Source organism: Rattus norvegicus, chromosome 10 (assembly GCF_021556685.1).
Source record: "Rattus norvegicus strain SHRSP/BbbUtx chromosome 10, alternate assembly SHRSP_T2T, whole genome shotgun sequence".
NCBI classification, from domain to species: domain Eukaryota; kingdom Metazoa; phylum Chordata; class Mammalia; order Rodentia; family Muridae; genus Rattus; species Rattus norvegicus.
The window spans coordinates 109,795,125-109,812,299 of record NC_141543.1 but is presented as its reverse complement, the minus strand read 5'-3'; the positions used below and the strand labels follow the sequence as shown (position 1 = coordinate 109,812,299).

The following is a 17,175-nucleotide window of genomic DNA, read 5'->3' as shown; positions in this document are numbered from 1 at the left end:
CAGTGCTCACTTGACTGTGGTTACCCTGGGGACAGTGGGAGGCTGGCATCACAGGTGGTATAAGCCTGTGCCAGCGCTGGAAGGCAGAGGCAGCAGTAACTTCGGGGCTGTCCTGGTCTACATAATGAGTGTGAGATAAGCCAAGGCTCCAAAGTGAGATCCAGTCTCAAAGCCTCAGTGGGGAAGAAAAACCCTAAGGGTGAGTGAAGCTGAAAGTTGCCACACAGTCACAAACTCTGTTTCCTACATTAGTGTTGTACCAAGCACATCCACGAAAGGGAGCTGAACAGCCATAGCGAGCAACAGTTTATTCATTCAGCCAGCAGAGGGCAGCATAGACCCAGTCTCCAGATACAAGAGGTTTTTCTTTTTCAGTTTCTTTTTTAAGTTTTTAATTAATTAATTAATTAAAGTAAATTTTTGTTAAATATATTTAAAGGGTATTTAAAGATACTACAGTAGCCACATTGAAGTGCGGTGTGAGGGTTAATTCAGCATCAGCTTTATCATTCTTCCCTGTGGATCTTACAGTGTTCTCTGCCATGGAGGAAGTGTCTCCCTGGCATCAGAAACTTGCCGGTGAAGGCTGCAAGACGTATCTTCCAACATTTCTGGGCTGTGCTCAACTGGGGCCTTAAGTCATTGCCTCCAGAGAGTCACTTTAGCTGAGTCTTCCCGATACTCCGGACACCACTGTGTGCTAAGAGAACTGTGGGGCTTCTCTGAAAGCATTGTGGCAGTGCTGTCTGTCCTTGTTACAGACAGGGAACCTGCACACAGTGCTCACTCCGGGGCACTCGATGGCACCAGTAATAGATTTTCTTCACAAAGGAAGAAGATCAATCTTCGTTGGTTTTACAACATTATACCTTTTCTGTGTCTTATTTTTCCTTGCAAATGTCAGTTGCCCTTCTTAGAAAAAAATAAAACAAAAAAAAGAGATGTTCGTGGTGACTCATCCTTGTAATCCTAGCACTTAGGAGTTGAGCTTCCTCAGTTGCAAGTTCAAAGCCAGCCTAGACAAGTGAGGACCTGAAGAAGGGGGAGGGGCAGGCAGCAAAGGCATGCATTAGGTCTGTGTTTGTTTTGACACCTTGTTTTTTTTTTTTTTTTTTGGTTCTTTTTTTTCCGGAGCTGGGGACGTTTTGACACCTTGTTAATGTTGACGCTTCATTTTGATAATAAAAGTGTTATAATTCTACCTCATACATGCTTATTCTGGCCAGCCATGAGAACCCCATGGGTGTCCAGGTACCAGAAAGGCTTATCAGGGAATGGGAGCAGGCTTTTGGCTCTCAGCAATATCACCTCATTTTTCCTGGAGTCTTCTTCTCTGGAAAGCACCTTTGAACACAGTGCTTGGTACACTTGACCCTGTTGGTACTGTTTTATACTGTGGTAGAATTTAAATATTAATCAGTGACAGACATAAGACAGGAAAAAGTGGCCCTTCATGTCACTGTGCTATTCTGTAGGCAATATTTATTTTTATTTTTGGTAGCCCTTAATGGCTGAACCATCTCTCCGACCCATTTTTTTTCATTTTTAAATGCTAAGTCGTGGTTTCATCAACAATGTCTGTGTAATTTTGCTTGGTGGAAGCACGTGAGAAGCTATGCTGCAGTCTGAAGGGAGCACGTGGGAAGCTACGCTGCAGTCTGAAGGGAGCACGTGGGAAGCTACGCTGCAGTCTGAAGGGAGCACGTGGGAAGCTACGCTGCAGTCTGAAGGGAGCACGTGGGAAGCTACGCTGCAGTCTGAAGGGAGCACGTGGGAAGGGAGCACGTGGGAAGGGAGCACGTGGGAAGCTACGCTGCAGTCTGAACCGGGCAGGCAGTGCTCTAGAGTTGGAGAGTAAGCCTGACTGAGGCACAGAATATCAGAAACATTCACACCATCAGTGTCACAGCAAGTCAGCCATCTTTGTATAGTCTCACCCTATCCATTGCAGGTGGGCGGGAGTAAGGATTAGATCTGTTTCCGTGTCTCAATTATTTGGAACTATGAAATACCTTGAATCTAGACGCCTGCATCAGTATTCGGGGTGTGGCCAGGAGAGCAGCTCACTCAGAAGGCCTGACAGCTAAGCAGTGAGCTGTGCTGGGATCACAGGGAGGAGTGCAGCCTTGTGCTTCTGCCGTGGGAACAGGACAGGTGTGCCAACTTGCCCTACATGTCTTCCAGAACATCATGTTGTACACCTTAAATATGCATAATAAAACTTATTTTAAAAACAAACTCGAGTAGGAACGCCATGACACATGATTTGAATATGCGTAGCTTTCAAATGATCTCTCTCCCTTGGCCGGTTTCACACTCGCTTGTAGGGCCTCCCTCAGCTCCTGTGAGGCTCCACAGCGTCTGAAGCCCTGCTCTAAGCCTTGGCTGCTTTTGTTATCTCAAGTGTACACGGGAACTCCCTAACAGTTCCCATCAGGTAAATGCGTAGGGGCCTTTCTAGGAGGCTCCATTTGGCACGGGCTGGAGATGTGCCTAGTACATGAGGTGCTTACGCATCCCAGTGCTCTGGATAGTTCCTGTTTACCCTAGCTGGATGCTGTAACTAGGGGTTTGGTTGTTTGGTTGGTTGGTTTGTGGCTTTTGAGACAGTGTCTCAGTATGCAGCCTTAACTCCTCAGAACTCACTGTATAGACTGGGCTGGCCTTGAACTCATAGAGATCCACTGGACTCTGCCTCCTGAGTGCTGGGGTTGAAAATGTGCGCTACCACAGTCAGCTAGGATGTTGGGACTCTTAGTATTGCCAGCTTTCAAGCTTTCAGTCCCAGTTTGTAAGATAAAGCTAGATGACTGCTCTTTCACTGGTCTACCTCCTGTTTCTGTAGAGTCCTGATAAGTTTCTTAGCCTGGCCTTGAATATACTTTGTAGCACTGGAATTAGGCCTGAATTTGTAGTCCTCTGCCTAAGCCTTTTAAGTAGTTATTATTACAGGTCTGCACCAGGACCCTGAATGTTGTCATTTAGACTTTGAGATGGATGGTCTTGCTGTGTAGTTCAGGTGGGCCACTAGCTTGTGATCTGTCCCCTGCCCCGGATCCTGAGTGTCGGGATTACAGGGTACACCACATGCCTTGCCTAGTAGGGATGATAATCATGTAGTTACTTTCCTCCGAGTCAAACATGGTGCTTGGGACTTAAGATAGGCTTCTATATTCCCCTTTTAGTTGACAGAGTTAATGCTGCACCAGCTTTAAGGAGCAGAAATCAAGCAGGGGGAATCATGACATGGCCAGGGGTTTCTGCTGCATTACAGTTTGTGGGGCAGCTTTTCTGCTCTGCTCAGACTCACAGAAGCTAGGACTCAGGCCTATTGCCGTAATATCTCATGATAGTTCAAGTAGCGTTAGTAGTGCTGTATGAGCTATTTTGATTCACTCTGTCTGTCTGTCTGTCTATCTACCTGTTGTATATGAGCATGTTGTTGCTGACATACCAGAAAAAGGCATCAAATTCAATTACAGATGGTTGTGAGCCTTCATGTAGATGTTGGGAATTGAACTCATGACTTTTGGCAGAATAGCCAGTGCTTTTAGCCAGTGAGCCACCTCTTTAGCCCTTGATCCACTTTTTGAGAATTATACTAAGAATGGACCATTGAATAATGCCTCTCAGAAGATGGAGTTTCATATTTTTACCTTCTCAGGCCTTGACTCTTCATGCCGCACATGGAGTCCATCAGTAGGCCCTGGCACTACCTTAGACATAAATGGAGCAGGGAGTTGAGCCTTTTTATTGCTTAGCTGCCCATCTCTCATAGCAGCTTCTCGGGTCATACAGCTTCTGCTGTGGCTGCCCGCAATCTACACTCTCACCAGCGCCCCAGGTGAAGTGTCACAAAGGAAGTCAGATGTCTCTGATCTGTCCAGAACGTGGCAGTGGCCATTCATCTCACCCAGAAAGAAACTGTTGTCCTTGAAACAGCCCAAGGCCCCCCACAGCCCCCCAAAGGCCTCTGCCCTTCAACCTCAAACCTCCTTACAATCCTTCCAGCTCCCCAATGGACTCCACAGGCTCCAGAGCCCCAGAGCACATGTCCAGGAGTGGCCCACTCTCTTCATCATCCTCACAGGGGAAACACTGTGTGTCCATTTAGTCCTTGATGTCTCTGCAGCCCACACCCACTGTGCTCAGGGACCCTTATTGGGGGAAACAGTAGAGAGGAACGATTATAGATTTGATTGGTTCTTAAAACGATGTGTAAAACTGAAGGTAGAATTGGAGTTAAGAACAAGCTATAGGTCGCAGTATGTGCTCTGAATAGTCTGTTCAGTCCTACAAACCAGTAGGGAAAAAAACCCACAAGGTGTGGACAGCGGCTCATAGATCAGAAGTGTTCTCACGCTTCGGGGAAAGCCAGCCTTGATGCCAGTGAGGCCAATACAGAGATCAGCACTGGGAATGCCCCCACCCATCAGTGCAGTTCAGTGCGGGCCTGTCTGGACAGATCAAACTCTAGGAATCTAGACACGTGCTGTCCCATTGCCAGGAGACAGGAAACAGAAGTGACCTGTCCTTCCCAAGTCAGGATCATCTGGGAATCAGATCTGATGCCAGAGGTCGAAATAGGGGTTAGGAACCATTAAATGGGTTTTGGATGGAGCCGAATGCAGTGATAGTGGATTCTTCGAGGGCAGAGCTTGAAGAGTACCTCACCCCAGAGAGGGTTTCAGGACTAGACAAGGAAGGCCACATCAGCAAGGCACAGAGAGAAGACAGTGAAAGCCACCAGAACTGCTTAGATTTAACCGTCAACTCCACACAACCTGGAATCACCCGGGAGGGGAGTGACTTGAGAACTGAGGCTCACCTAGATGGGGCTGGCCTCTGGGCATGTCTGTGGGGATTCCTTGGTTGGCTATTAATTGATGTAAGAGTTCATAGACCACTGTGGGCTTACCATTTCTTGGGCTGGGCCCTAAAGCTAACTAAGACAAAATAAGTAAGCAGCTCATTTCCCTCAGTTTTTGGCTATGGATATGATGTGATTTACTGCTTAAATTTCCTGCCTTGGCTTCTCTGAAGTGAGGGACTGTGTCCTGGAATTTTAAGCCAAATAAACCCGTTCTCCCTAGAGTGGTGTTAACTAAGGGCATTTGTCACGTTAACAGAAATGAAACTAGGACACCACCCAGTGATGTCATGGTAGTACTTGTGTTGTTACAGACAGCTTCCTAAGGAGCCTCACAGTCCACTCCAGAAACTCAGGGGAAGCTTTTCTGGATCAAGGACCTCAACTTGTAAGTGAGTCCTATGGGGAGAACTAGAGCCATGTCCAGAGCACGTGCACAGGGCACTGAGATTGGGCCCTGCTTAAAAGTTACAGGCTGTGAGTAGCGAAAGCACATGGCACCCTTTGTAGTCCTGGGAAAAATTAGGGCTAGGGGGTGGCTCACTTGGTAAAGTATCATATATACATGACACCCCGAATCCCATCCCCATATAAACATGACACCCCAAGTCCCATCCCCATTCCCCTGTAAAATCATTGCTGGGGGTGAGGGGGTGGAGACAGGAGGGTCCAGGGCTTTCTGGCCAGCAAGTCTAGCAGAATCAATGAGCTCCAATGAGGATTCATTGATAAGCCCACTCCTAAAAATCAGGTGAAGAACTGGGCATGGTGGCACACACCTTTAGTCCCAGCAATTGGGAGGCAGAGGCAGGGGGATTTCTGTGAGTTTGTGGCCAGCCTCATCTACATAGTGAGTTCCAAGACAACCAGGATTATGTAGAGAGACCCTGTCTCCAAAAGAAAAAAGAAAGAAGGGAGGGAGGGATGGAAAGGAACGAAAGAAAGAGAAAGCAACAGAGGAGTTACTTGATGCACACACCTGTGAACACACACTTGCACACACAAAGTAAAAATGAGGTGTTTATAAACAGCGTGCAAAAACAGTTACTAACTCTGTAGTGTGTACATATATATGTGTGGCATGAAGGGCACATCTAATATAATGTGTGTTGCATGTAGAAGAAGCCAGACCAACCCTCGGTGGTTGTCACTGGGCAGGACCAGATTGCCTGCCTCTGTTCTCTACTTTCATCTGGGATGTGTCTCGTGAACATCATCAAAACCACACAGAGAAGAACATCGTGGTGTGCTGCATCGAAAACCAGGAACGGGGTGCTACCCAGTGGACTTCATCAGAAAGAATAACGGGGGGCTGATGTCCCCCAGAATCCTTGAGTAAGGTGGAGCAATCTGGCTCAGTGTTCAGGGTGGCAGAGGGAGGACCGGTTGGTAAACTCAGGCAAGAGACCACTTTGGGCTTGTCTTCCTTGGGAGCAATTTACTCTAGTTCTAGATTAGTGTTGCTTGAAACAATGCAGGCTTGGGAATAGTGTGGATCAAACAGCAGTGCTCTCTTCACAGATAGGAACAACAAGTTCCCACAAAGTCCCTAATGACCGCTGTAACCCTGAGCAGATGAGCACTGCTGGAGGGAGGGAGGCACCCACACACTACAGGGCAGCAGCAGCCCACACAGCATGATGTTGTCACATAGGTTGCAAAGCACAAGTGGGAACCTAGAAGTTGCATATCTGCAGTCTACCAACTTAACAAAAACACCAACGTTGGTGCCAGAAAACCTGGGTGTCCACATATTAAAGAATTTAACCTGACCCTCATAAACAATCAACTCTAGATGATCAAAGACCTGAATTAGAATAAAAAGCACAAACCAACAGAACATGTAGGGCAGCACTGTAAGATGTTGTAGATAACAGTACTGTGCCTAAGAGCCCCAAACAGAGGCAAAACCAGACCAGTGCAGTTTTATCAAACTAAAAAGCTTTGGAGAAAAATAGGTAAGCTGTGTAGAGTATGATATCCAATATACAAGGAACCACATAGAAAAAACCTAATTAAAAAACAAGTCAGTGGCTGGGCATGATAGTGCATGTCTGCACCCTAGCACTTGGGAGGGGGGGGCAGGAAGATGAGGAGTGAGATCACCTTCAGCTACAGTAGGGAGTTTGAGGCCAGCCCAGACCACCTGAGGCTGCTAAAACAAACAGATGTAGAGACAACAGAAGAACAAAGAGCAGGAGATTGAAACAGAGCTTTCTTGAAAGAAGCAACACAGATAGCCACAGACGCACTGGGCATGGTGACATAGGCCTGTATGCAATTCCGCCACTTCACAAGCTTAGGTAGGGGCATCGTGAGTTCAAGGCCAGGCTCTGTTTCAAGCAAGGAAGCAAGCAAACAAATAAACAAAAAACCCACAGCGCTTAGCAATACAAATGACCAAAATATTTTTAAAATGCTCTATATCATTTCAATCATCCGGAATGATGCCAGCAAAAAGCCCCGAGGACAGAGGTCGTGGTGCAGCAAACACTGTGCTGGCTCCTTAAAGATCAAGATGGCCCTGCATGCTGAGTGCTTTACCTGTGGAGCCATCTAGCTGGGCTGATTTTTATTACTTACTTCTTAGGTTTTTCAAGACAGTGTCTCTGTGTGGCCCTGGCTGTTCTGGAACTTCCTCTGTAGAGCAGGCTGGCCTCAAACTCAGAGATCTAACTGCCTCTGCTTCCCAAGTGTTGGCATGCACCATCACACTTGGCTTCCTGGTTTTTTTATTATTACTATTATTTACGTTTGTGTGTTTATTGTAGTGAAGTGAGGGGTTTGTGCGTGTCATGGGAGTGTGATGGTCAGAAGACAACTTGTGGAAGTTGGTTGTCTCCTCCTACCTTTACATGCACTCTGGGGGGTCAAACTCTACCCACTGAACCTCCTTGCCAGTCCACAATTTATGATGAGAAGACTCATTGAAGGAAAAGGAAATACGCTACTCACCCTAATTTTGGAGCTAAACACTGTGTACATGGAATTATTAGACCCTCATAAGTGTGCAGTTGTTACACGTGTGTTAAAACTACAGAAGTCAGAAAGGGGTGAAGCAGGCCTCTGTGGACTTGGAGCATGGCCATGACTGTCTCATCCCAGGCCTTGTGCTTGTGGCTGGGGTTTGATAGCATGCTGTGGTGGTCACTGTCTTGTTGTCTGCGGACGACTGTGTGCAGCTTTCTAACTTCCCGGGAGCTGACCCGGGAAGATGAAGCAGCTGCCGCATCCTTGCTTGGGTGAGTGAAGACGGGGAGGGCCCACTGCTGAGCTGGCAAGATGACTCAGTGCTGTTTAACATGCTAGACGGTGCCTGAGCTTGAACTGGGAACTGGGTGGTGACAGGCTGCAGTGGGCTAATTGGTCCCTGTGCCACTAGCTCTTCCTCTGGTAGTCCTGAAGCAGTTCTGAGCTGTCCTAGTGGCTGGACTGTTTCCCTGTAGGTGTTTCCAGCTCCACCCAACCACAGCCCAGGAAACAGCTCTAGACACTTTGCTGAGTGAATTAGGAGTTCTCCTTCGTGGTCAAGCTCAGCAAGCCTGTCCTGTCCTGAGAAGTCAAACAATGGTTCTTAAAGAAGGAGAGGGGGAGGACGGTGAGTCCCAGCCCCAGACTGTACCAGGGGCCTATGGTGGCTGGGGTGGAATTCTGTGGGTCCCTTTGGCCCCAGGCACAGTTAGACTATGGTTTCTGTTCTCTCTTTCAGAAGAGCTTTGAGCTGCAGTGTACTGAGTGAATAAGATTCTAGTGTGTGTGTGTGTGTGTGTGTGTGTGTGTGTGTGTGTGTGTGTGTGTAGGCAGAGTGAATAAATATGAGAGTCTAGATGAGGTGACGATAATCACCCCGGTGTCTTCCAGCCTCCTTTTACCTCGAGCTCTGTGTGAAGCAGTAGATGCTCCTGGTAGCAGCCTTCTGCTTGTTGACTATGTGAGGAGCATTTGGGCCACAGCTCTAGAACCATGTACCACACTAAAGCTGGGCTGGGAAGCAAAGGCATCCACTGGGCTATGCAGACAAGGCTTGGCGTCAGCAGATCTGGCTTTTCTTAAATGAAGTGAAGGCAAAGTAGAGGCTTCCTCTTTCTTCTGCCAGGTGAAGACTGACGTCTCCTGGTATCTGTTGTACTTCCCTCATTTGCCTTTCCGTGGTCTAAGAGAGGAGCTGGGATCTGGAGAGTCTGGGCAGCGTCCTGCTGTGCCTGGATTGGCTGCACTGCAGTGTTTAAGCCCAAGGCAACAAAGAGCAAGTGTCCGTCATCCAGCTGCAGCCAGTGTGGTCACTAGAGTAAACTAGGGAGATGAGGCCATGCTTCAAAAGCCATCAATTCCAGGAAATCTGGCTGTTCCTTTCACTTCCCTCTCCTGGCTTACTGAGCACACACTTGAAGTCTCACTGCTAAAGAGAGCTCACCCTGGGCGAAACTCCTGGTGAGAAGGCTGTGCCATCTTTGTTAAGTACCTCTGCTTCAGAGAGGGGAACAGTAGTGGGGGCTGATGCCAGGCTGGGGTGAGGTCGTCTGTTGGAGCTTTCGTGTGGAAGGGTAAGTCCACATTAGCCCAGGTATTGAGCTCCACAGGGAGCGGTTTTGAGAGAAGAGGACACAATAAAATGTTGGACTAATCAGAGTGAGCCTGCATGGCCAGGCCAGCAGTACCCACTGGCTACTCTGCCACATCTTCATGGTTACTGGCTGCTCGTCCTAGCTACATACCCAGCTAGGAAGTGTGGTGTAGTCACTCGGAGCCGCTGCTGGTCCTAGCTGCCCAGAGTGCGGGTGCCTAGATCCAGGGCTAGAGCCATGGGCCTGGGGCAGGGCCTTAAGAGCTTTAGGGCCATGGCTTGAGGGATTGGCTCAGCTCTGCTTTGAACAATACTGAAGGCCACTACCTCAGTTTCCCAGCTCCTAGTGCGTTCTACCTGTGACAAAAGGGAAGGAACGGCCCTTTCAAGCACTGCCACAGAAGATTCTCACCATGGAACCACAGAGCAGGATGACATTTAGGCTGGTGTAAGCAGGGGAGCAAGTCGAGTTTCCTGTGGCAAATCCCGGAAGTCTCCAAGGAGGGCAGTGGGTGCTTCTCAGGACGCTACCTCCCCAGATTCGCCATCCCAAGCTCAAGCCTGCTCAGTGACGAGGGCTTTGGTCAGATGTTCAGAAGGCAGGTCCTTCCGGTACGCCCATCAGCCTTGCCCCTTTCACCTCCTTCTTTTAAAACATTGTCTGTATATGTGCATGAATGTTTTGCCTGCATGTAGGTACATGTACCACATGTGTGTCTGGTATCCTGGGATGACAGAAGAGATTATTGGATCCCCTGGAGCTGGAGTTATAAATGGTCATGAGTCACCCGGAGTGCTGGGGGTCAAACCTAAGTCCTCTGATAGAGCAGCAAGTGCTCCAAACTGCTGAGCCATCTCTCCAGCCTTTACCTGTACCTCACCGGGTGCTCTCCAGGGTTGTGTGCTTATTTGCCTGAGTGAGAGTCACTAATCAATCAACTGGGCACTGCTTTCTTAACTGCCAGAGCCTGCTCTGATCGGCTGTTTGAGCTTATCTGCTTATGTGCAGTCCCATTGACTTGCCTCTGAGCCTTCCCTTTAGAATGGAGTCCAGACTCCTTAATGTGAGCCCATATCCGCCCCGCCTCCACAGACGCAGTAAGGGCACTTCCTGGGACTTTCTGGTCTCACTGTGCCCCAGGCTTTGACTTTTGGTGTGCTCACCATCCTTAAGGCTTCTTACCTCATTGGGAGTCACCGTTCCCACACCTTCTCCATTTGGGAGTTGTCATTAAGTCCTGGATCCAGCTGGCCCCTCTGCAGCATCTCAGCATGTCCTTGGCATGCACAGATGCTGTGCCAGGTTGCTGCTGCCACAGGCTTGCCCGCCTCTCCCCACTGGCAAGGCTGGGTCTGGAGCTATTTAAGTCCTAGCTCCAAGCACAGGCTGCGCCTGTGGCAGATGCTCAGCAAATGCTTAGCTAAATGAATCTGTAGGTTTCAGTAGGAGAGTAAATTGCTAAAGACTGGTTGGTCAGGGATCAAGAGTGTGAACTGGGCTATGGGTGTTGGATCTGTTGGAACTCCGAGGGCCGTTTACCATCAGGGAGCAGTTCAGACCTGAGCTGTCAGGTTTTAAAAAAAAAAAAAAAAAAGGACTCAAAAATATCTGAAGCTATATGGTACTACAAGGGTATATAAAATAGTATTATTTATAGAAAAGCACACCATATAGCATCTCTCCAGTAGAACACTAGGCTAAGCAGTTCACCCAGGGTTAACTTGGCCTCTGCCCTGGCCCTGCTCAGCTGCTTGCTGCATCTCCGGTGACCTGTGTCCTGGCTTTGGACAAGCTGCTTGCTAGGTGTTGTAAGGAAGACCTAAGGTGCTGCTGCTGTGGACGAACCTGGATACTACTTAGAGTGACATGTGCTTCCATTGGATGGAGTGTGTCTGACTTTGTACAAAGCATGCATCAAAGCATGACGCTCACATCACCATCGACCATGGCAGTGTTGAAGGGCTTTCTGCGCTTTGAGCTTTACAGACCTCCATGTTGAGCACAGCAGGGTCGACAGCACACAGCAGCCATGCACTTTTTCTTCTTAGTGAAGACTTGGTAGACGCAAGGCCTCAGATTCTGCCTCTGAAGACCGCCTGGCCCGCTGCCTGAGGCCATTCACCACCTGCCACACTCGCTACAGACGCCCAGGACCCACAGAGCAGTTAGAAAGGAAGCTTGGGAGGCAGAAAGTGGAATTAGATTCTAAGAGTCCAGAATTGTGGCAAGAAAGGCAGCCTTGGGTTCGGGGTGTCAAGAGCCCTGTTGGCTTCAGGGTTGTCCTCAAAGATGATGCTGGAAACTGCAGACAGGTGACAGGGCAGCTTGGAGGCAGCGTGCTCCAGTGTCCAGTCAGTCTTCACGTGGCTCACAGAACCTGCTGGATCCGGTGGGAGGGAGGCTGCATACAGTTTGCTGTTGGCTACATCAGAAAAGGAGAGTTAGGCCTTCTGAAAGTATCTGGGAATTTCCACCTTTCATTTTCCCTTTGGACCTTGACAACCTTCCAAAAAGCATCTTCGCTGAACACAGAGTTCTGGGTCTGCTCTCCCATCTGTCTCCTGCTCAGCTATGCTCTCCTCTTAGGAACGACACCAGTGAGTGCTGCTTCTCTTGCTCGCTCTCCCAAGGTCTTCAGCCTCGAGGAGCTGTGTGGCTCCAGCACAGAGCAAGGTATCAGGAGCAGCTGCACAGTCAGTCGTTCAGGTCCAGGAAGAGCCTTTGCAGTTACCCAGCCAATCCCTGGTCAGTGCTATAACAGCTATTGCCATGGCCCCCAGGGGAGTGGGCCTCAGATCATGGAGCCCCTCACAGCCCAAGTTAACCTAAGTTACCTACTCTGCTAACACCACCCTCTCCTGGCTGCGGAGGTCATCAGGAGATGACCTTTTTGTTTCTCCTGCTTATGTGTGATGGGAGCTGTAGGGGCAGGAGATCAAGTCCTGCTACCCTACAGATGGGCTAGTGTGGAAGGACCCACCCAGTGTGTTCCTTCCTTTCATGGGAAAATAAGGACGTCATATTCTGCCTTAGCCCTGTGTTTCTTCACACGTCACAGAGGACTCATGGAAACTCAACTTAGGACCTCAAAGAGATCTCTGAGTGTCTCTCCAGAGTCAGTGGCTGCTCCGACCCCTTCTTCTTGGTATTGAGCCTCTTTCCCTGTCTTCCTCTGAGTCCTGTGATTCTACTAAGTGTGTCCATATGAAAGCCACCAGTGCCACCACAGCAGTGCCACCAAGCAGGAGTTTCTCTGATAGTGAACCAGTGCTCAAGAATGTCCCTAACACTGAAGAAGGGCTCAAGCTCTGTCTGGGCAAAGGAGCTGGTGCCATTTCTGCGTTTTTTCTGAGAAGCGCCAGCAGTGAAGATTGTGTTTCTTGCGGTCCCAACTTACAGAGCAGTAGAAGGGAAGAGTTGGAGCAGGCCCCTTCTCCATGAGCCTCTCACATGGTGGCTGCTGATGTGTGAGGCTCACATGTGTTCGCCAAGCACACACAGTGCATAAGGAAGCATGTGACAGTACTGCCTGGTGCCATCATGTGTCCCTGCTGTCATCTACAGAGCACTCACTCTCTAGTCACCACTTCAGTACTGAAAGATTTTCCATTTTCACAATTTTGATGCTGTAGCCATTGGGTAAATTCTTACACACACATTAAGAATCCAAATTTAGTTCAAGAAGCAGACTCAGATTTTCTGATGTTAAGACCTGTGTGTGTGTCACAGTACAGAAAGCTGCAGCAGCCTGTCCACACTTCTGGGAGCATGTGTGGGAAGGCATGTCATTGGTGCTTTTGTTCCCTGGGTGCTTTTGTCCCTAGGGTGATTGAGCTTGAGCGGTCCTTTTGTGCTGGTTATTGTGCTTCTTCTGGAATCTGCCTTTTTTAAAGACACAAGGCCTTGCTTCTTCCTGTCCCGCTACCCACACCCTCCCAGCTCTCTTGGGCCTCCCCTGCTGCAGTTCCTTTCCTGCCAAAAGGGCCCATCTAAGAGCAGCCCCTGAGACATTTGCTGGACAGGGCAGAGATGGATATTCCCTCCTCACCCACCTGTACTCTGCAGTCGAAGCCAGAGGCCTGGGCCTCGGGTATCCCCAATCTTGGCTGACTGCAAAGCAGCAGTGACTGCCACGGGGCCAGCAGTGGACTGCTCTGGACTCTACCCGGTGGCTTCAGTTGTTCCTGGGCTCTTTTCAGATTTCAGTGTTGCCACTGGGACTAAGGCCACTCTAGAGAGTGACTGTCTGGCACTCTACTGGGACGTGCACTTAGTTTTTGTCACCTTGACACAAGCTAGATCCTCTGGGAAGAAGGAACCTCAACTGAGAAAGACTGTCGTAGCCAAGTTTGTGGGACATTTTCTTGATTAACAGTAGGTGAGGGAGGGACCGTGATGGTGGTGCCATCCCTGCACACGTGCCTGGGGTGTGTAAGAAAGTAAACTCAGCAGGCCTGGCAGCAAACCCGTGACAGCACCATTTCCTCCATGGCCTGGGCATCCTGCCTTAGGTTCCTGCCAGGCTTCCCTTCAAGATAGGCTTTAAACTACAGGCTGAAATAAACCTCTTTCTCTCCAAGTTACTTTGGCCATGGTGTTTATCACAGCAGCAGAGACCCAAGACACATGAGGTAGAGATGCTCCTCTCAGCTTTCAGACCCTTCTTGAGCAAGAGGAGATGGCAGTTGGTGGCTTCTTTGAAAAAGCCTCTCCACGACTGGAGAGATGGATGGCTCAGCGGTTAAGAGCAATGACTGCTCTTCCAGAGGTCCTGAGTTCAATTCCCAGCTCACAACCATCTGTAATGGGATCCAATGCCCTCTTCTGGTATGTCTGAAGACCGTTACAATGTACCCACATATATAAAATAAATAACCCTAAAAAAAAAAAAAGAAAAGAAAAAGCATCTCATTCCTACTAAAGCATCACAGAGTATTTTTAAGTATAAAGAGTTTCAGAACCTCCAGTACCAGGAGACTGAGGGTCATGACTGGGCAGAGACTTTGTGTCCCTTGTGGCTCTGTAGGCCTCTGCAGGGAGCGGAGGGTACTACCAATGGTACCTTGTCTGTGCCCTTCCTATCAGAAGAACTTAGTTACCACATCAATCAGGGTGGTGCCCATTCACCATCCTGACCTTGCACTCCGGTCAGAGGTCTCTCCTCTCCAGCAGACTGCGGCAGGAGAGAGGGAGGGGTAGTGGGTGTGTGGGGAGTGTTAGTATCAGGCATGTGAAGCCACAGCACCAGTACAAGAGGACACACTTTCTTTTCACTACAGTTGGAGTTTCAACGCCAGTCCCTGTTCTCCCCTCCCCAAACTGGACGGCCTCCAGGCCCTTTCCCCAGGCGCCTCCTTGCTGCTTTTGCTCTTCCGGAGTGCTTCTCTCTTTATCTCAGCCCAGCAACAGTGGAACCAACTGTTTGAGTCAAAGACACCAGCCCCACTCCATCTTGCCTTCCAGACTTTTCCCGTTTGGACCACCCTTAGGCCTTTGTTCTCCCTCCACCCCCAGCTGGGCGCTCCTTCCTTCCTGGTGAATCCTACAGCTCAACCTCAATCTTGGCTCTCACGTAGACTCAGTCTAGAGACTGTGGCTGCTGTGTAGACTCAGTCTAGAGAGTGTGGCCGCTGCGCAGACTCAGTCTAGAGAGTGTGGCCGCAGTTCTGCCATCTGGCCCAGAGCCCCTTTATAGTACACTGTGTACTGCCTCTTCTGATTGTAAGAGAAGTGATGCTGAGCTGTTTGGGCGTGGAACCATCTTATCAGCTCTGTATCTTCCAGGGTCACTCATAGGTCTCTGATGTGTTCAAAGTCTAAGTAATTTCTAAAAACTTCCATTTTTTTTTCTGTTAGGACTCCTGTTCTGTGGGCAGGATTTTCCCCGTTTTTGTTTTTTTTTTTCCCCCTGACCACTATGTCTTCATAAACCTGGCTGTCCATTGATTTACTTCAGTGTCCCTTTTTCTTTAGGTGTGGGAGGGACTTGCTTTGCACCAGTACAGACTTACTTTCCCCCAACTTCTGGTCTGCTGCTCCCCTGTACTTACTGTTTATGCCCAGAGCTGTGCTCATACAGGCGTTTGCTGCCAGCTTCCCTTAGCATGGGTCTCAGCTTATGGTGGCCAGTTCACTGCAGTGAATAAAGCCAGCAGAAGATCCACTCTGTGTGCGTGTTGTCAGTGGTCAACATTGCACGTTATGTGCATGTTCGCTGAGGGTATGTGGAAGGAATAGGTCAGGGTTCACCTGCCGGGCTGGAGAGATGGCTCAGCGGTTAAGAGCACTGACTGCTCTTCCAGAGGTCCTGAGTTCAAATCCCAGCAACCACATGGTGGCTCACAGCCATCTGTAATGAGATCTGACGCCGTCTTCTGGTGTGTCTGAAGACAGCTACAGTGTACTCATATACAATAAATAAATAAATCTTAAAAAAAAAAAAAGAGTCAGCACTGTCACCTCAACAAAAAGGATGTCACCCTTGGGACTATGACAAGAACTGCAGATATGTTCAGTGCGAGGTACCACCTAAAGGTGAAACTGTGTGTGTGTGTGTGTGTGTGTGTGTGTGTGTGTGTGTGTGTGTGTGTGTGTGACGGCTTGTGTAATACAAACAGACCTGCAGACACTGAGCCCAGTTGCTGTCAGGTGATGCTAATACACATGAACTAAGCAAGGAGGTGGCTCAGGGAATCAGGGAGTGGGGATGAGCCTCCAAACAAGAGGAGACTGGCAGAGCAGAGAGGGTGGACTCTCCAGACGTGAGAGGCAGGGAGACAGGAAACCAATTACTACATACAGCAGGATTCTCTGCCCTTTTTTGTTGAAAACTTGAAGGTTTTTGCAGCCTAAGGCAGGAATTTTGAAAGTGGTTTTAGGATTTCTTTGACCAAGTGCTACCATCTTGGCACTGGCTGGTCATGCTGTCATGGCTGCTTTTAGACATGGACTGGAGTGGAGAGCATGGTGTTTGAGTCCAGCCTGGGAACACTGCCAGGGTGATAAGGGTGTCTGTCAACATTCTCTGACCACATTCTCCAGCTGGGTTCAACCCTGAAATTGAAGATGATTGCAGGGACACCTGTGGAGAGAAGGGTGGCCTCTGCGGTGGTACCTAATACAGTAGGCTACAAGGACGAGAGGCCTGGGCTGGGATCCCTTGTTATATGTCTAAAGTCATGGTTATTAAGCAGGGTTGCCCCAGGGACTCTCAGCAATGTCGAGAGACGTTTTGGTAGACTCATCTGGCTAAGAGAGGTAGCTGTGGTACCCAGTGGGAAGAGGACACCCACTCTGGCTCTTGCTCTCAGCTTTTGTTTGCTCTGTTACCTCAGCACTCTGGTTACCCCACCACTGAGCCATGCACTCTTTTTTTTTTTTTTTTTTTTTTGGTTCTTTTTTTCGGAGCTGGGGACCGAACCCAGGGCCTTGCGCTTCCTAGGCAAGCGCTCTACCACTGAGCTACTACCCCAGCCCCGAGCCATGCACTCTTAAAGAACTCTGGCTTAGTTCAGTGATGCATTTTCTGTTTTCTTTCCCTTCTTATTTGGTGCATGTTTAAGAGCCCCCTCTCCCCTTCACAGCCCCAAGCAGTGCTTCTTGAGTCAGCAGTCAGTCACCTTGTAGCCCTTCAGTATCAGGTCTGGACCTGTGGAATCTCTGTCCTGGGCCCGGGATCCCAGTTGGCTAGCCTAGTAGGTATCCTTGTGACCCTTGCAGTCCTTGAAGAATCAGAGATAC

The 17,175-nt window shown here is 49.1% G+C and overlaps 1 protein-coding gene across 3 annotated transcripts in view; it reads left to right on the top strand.

Annotated features, from left to right (window-relative positions):
- The window catches only part of Cyth1 (cytohesin 1), an 83,158-nt gene that overhangs the window by 28,009 nt on the left and 37,974 nt on the right, over positions 1–17,175 (top strand). The window contains exon 1 of one of the 3 annotated variants that reach the window (XM_087569405.1): positions 8,209–8,468. Within the exon in view, the coding sequence (XP_087425531.1) occupies positions 8,438–8,468 (31 nt within the window). The 5' untranslated portion in view covers positions 8,209–8,437. 3 annotated transcript variants of the gene reach the window in all.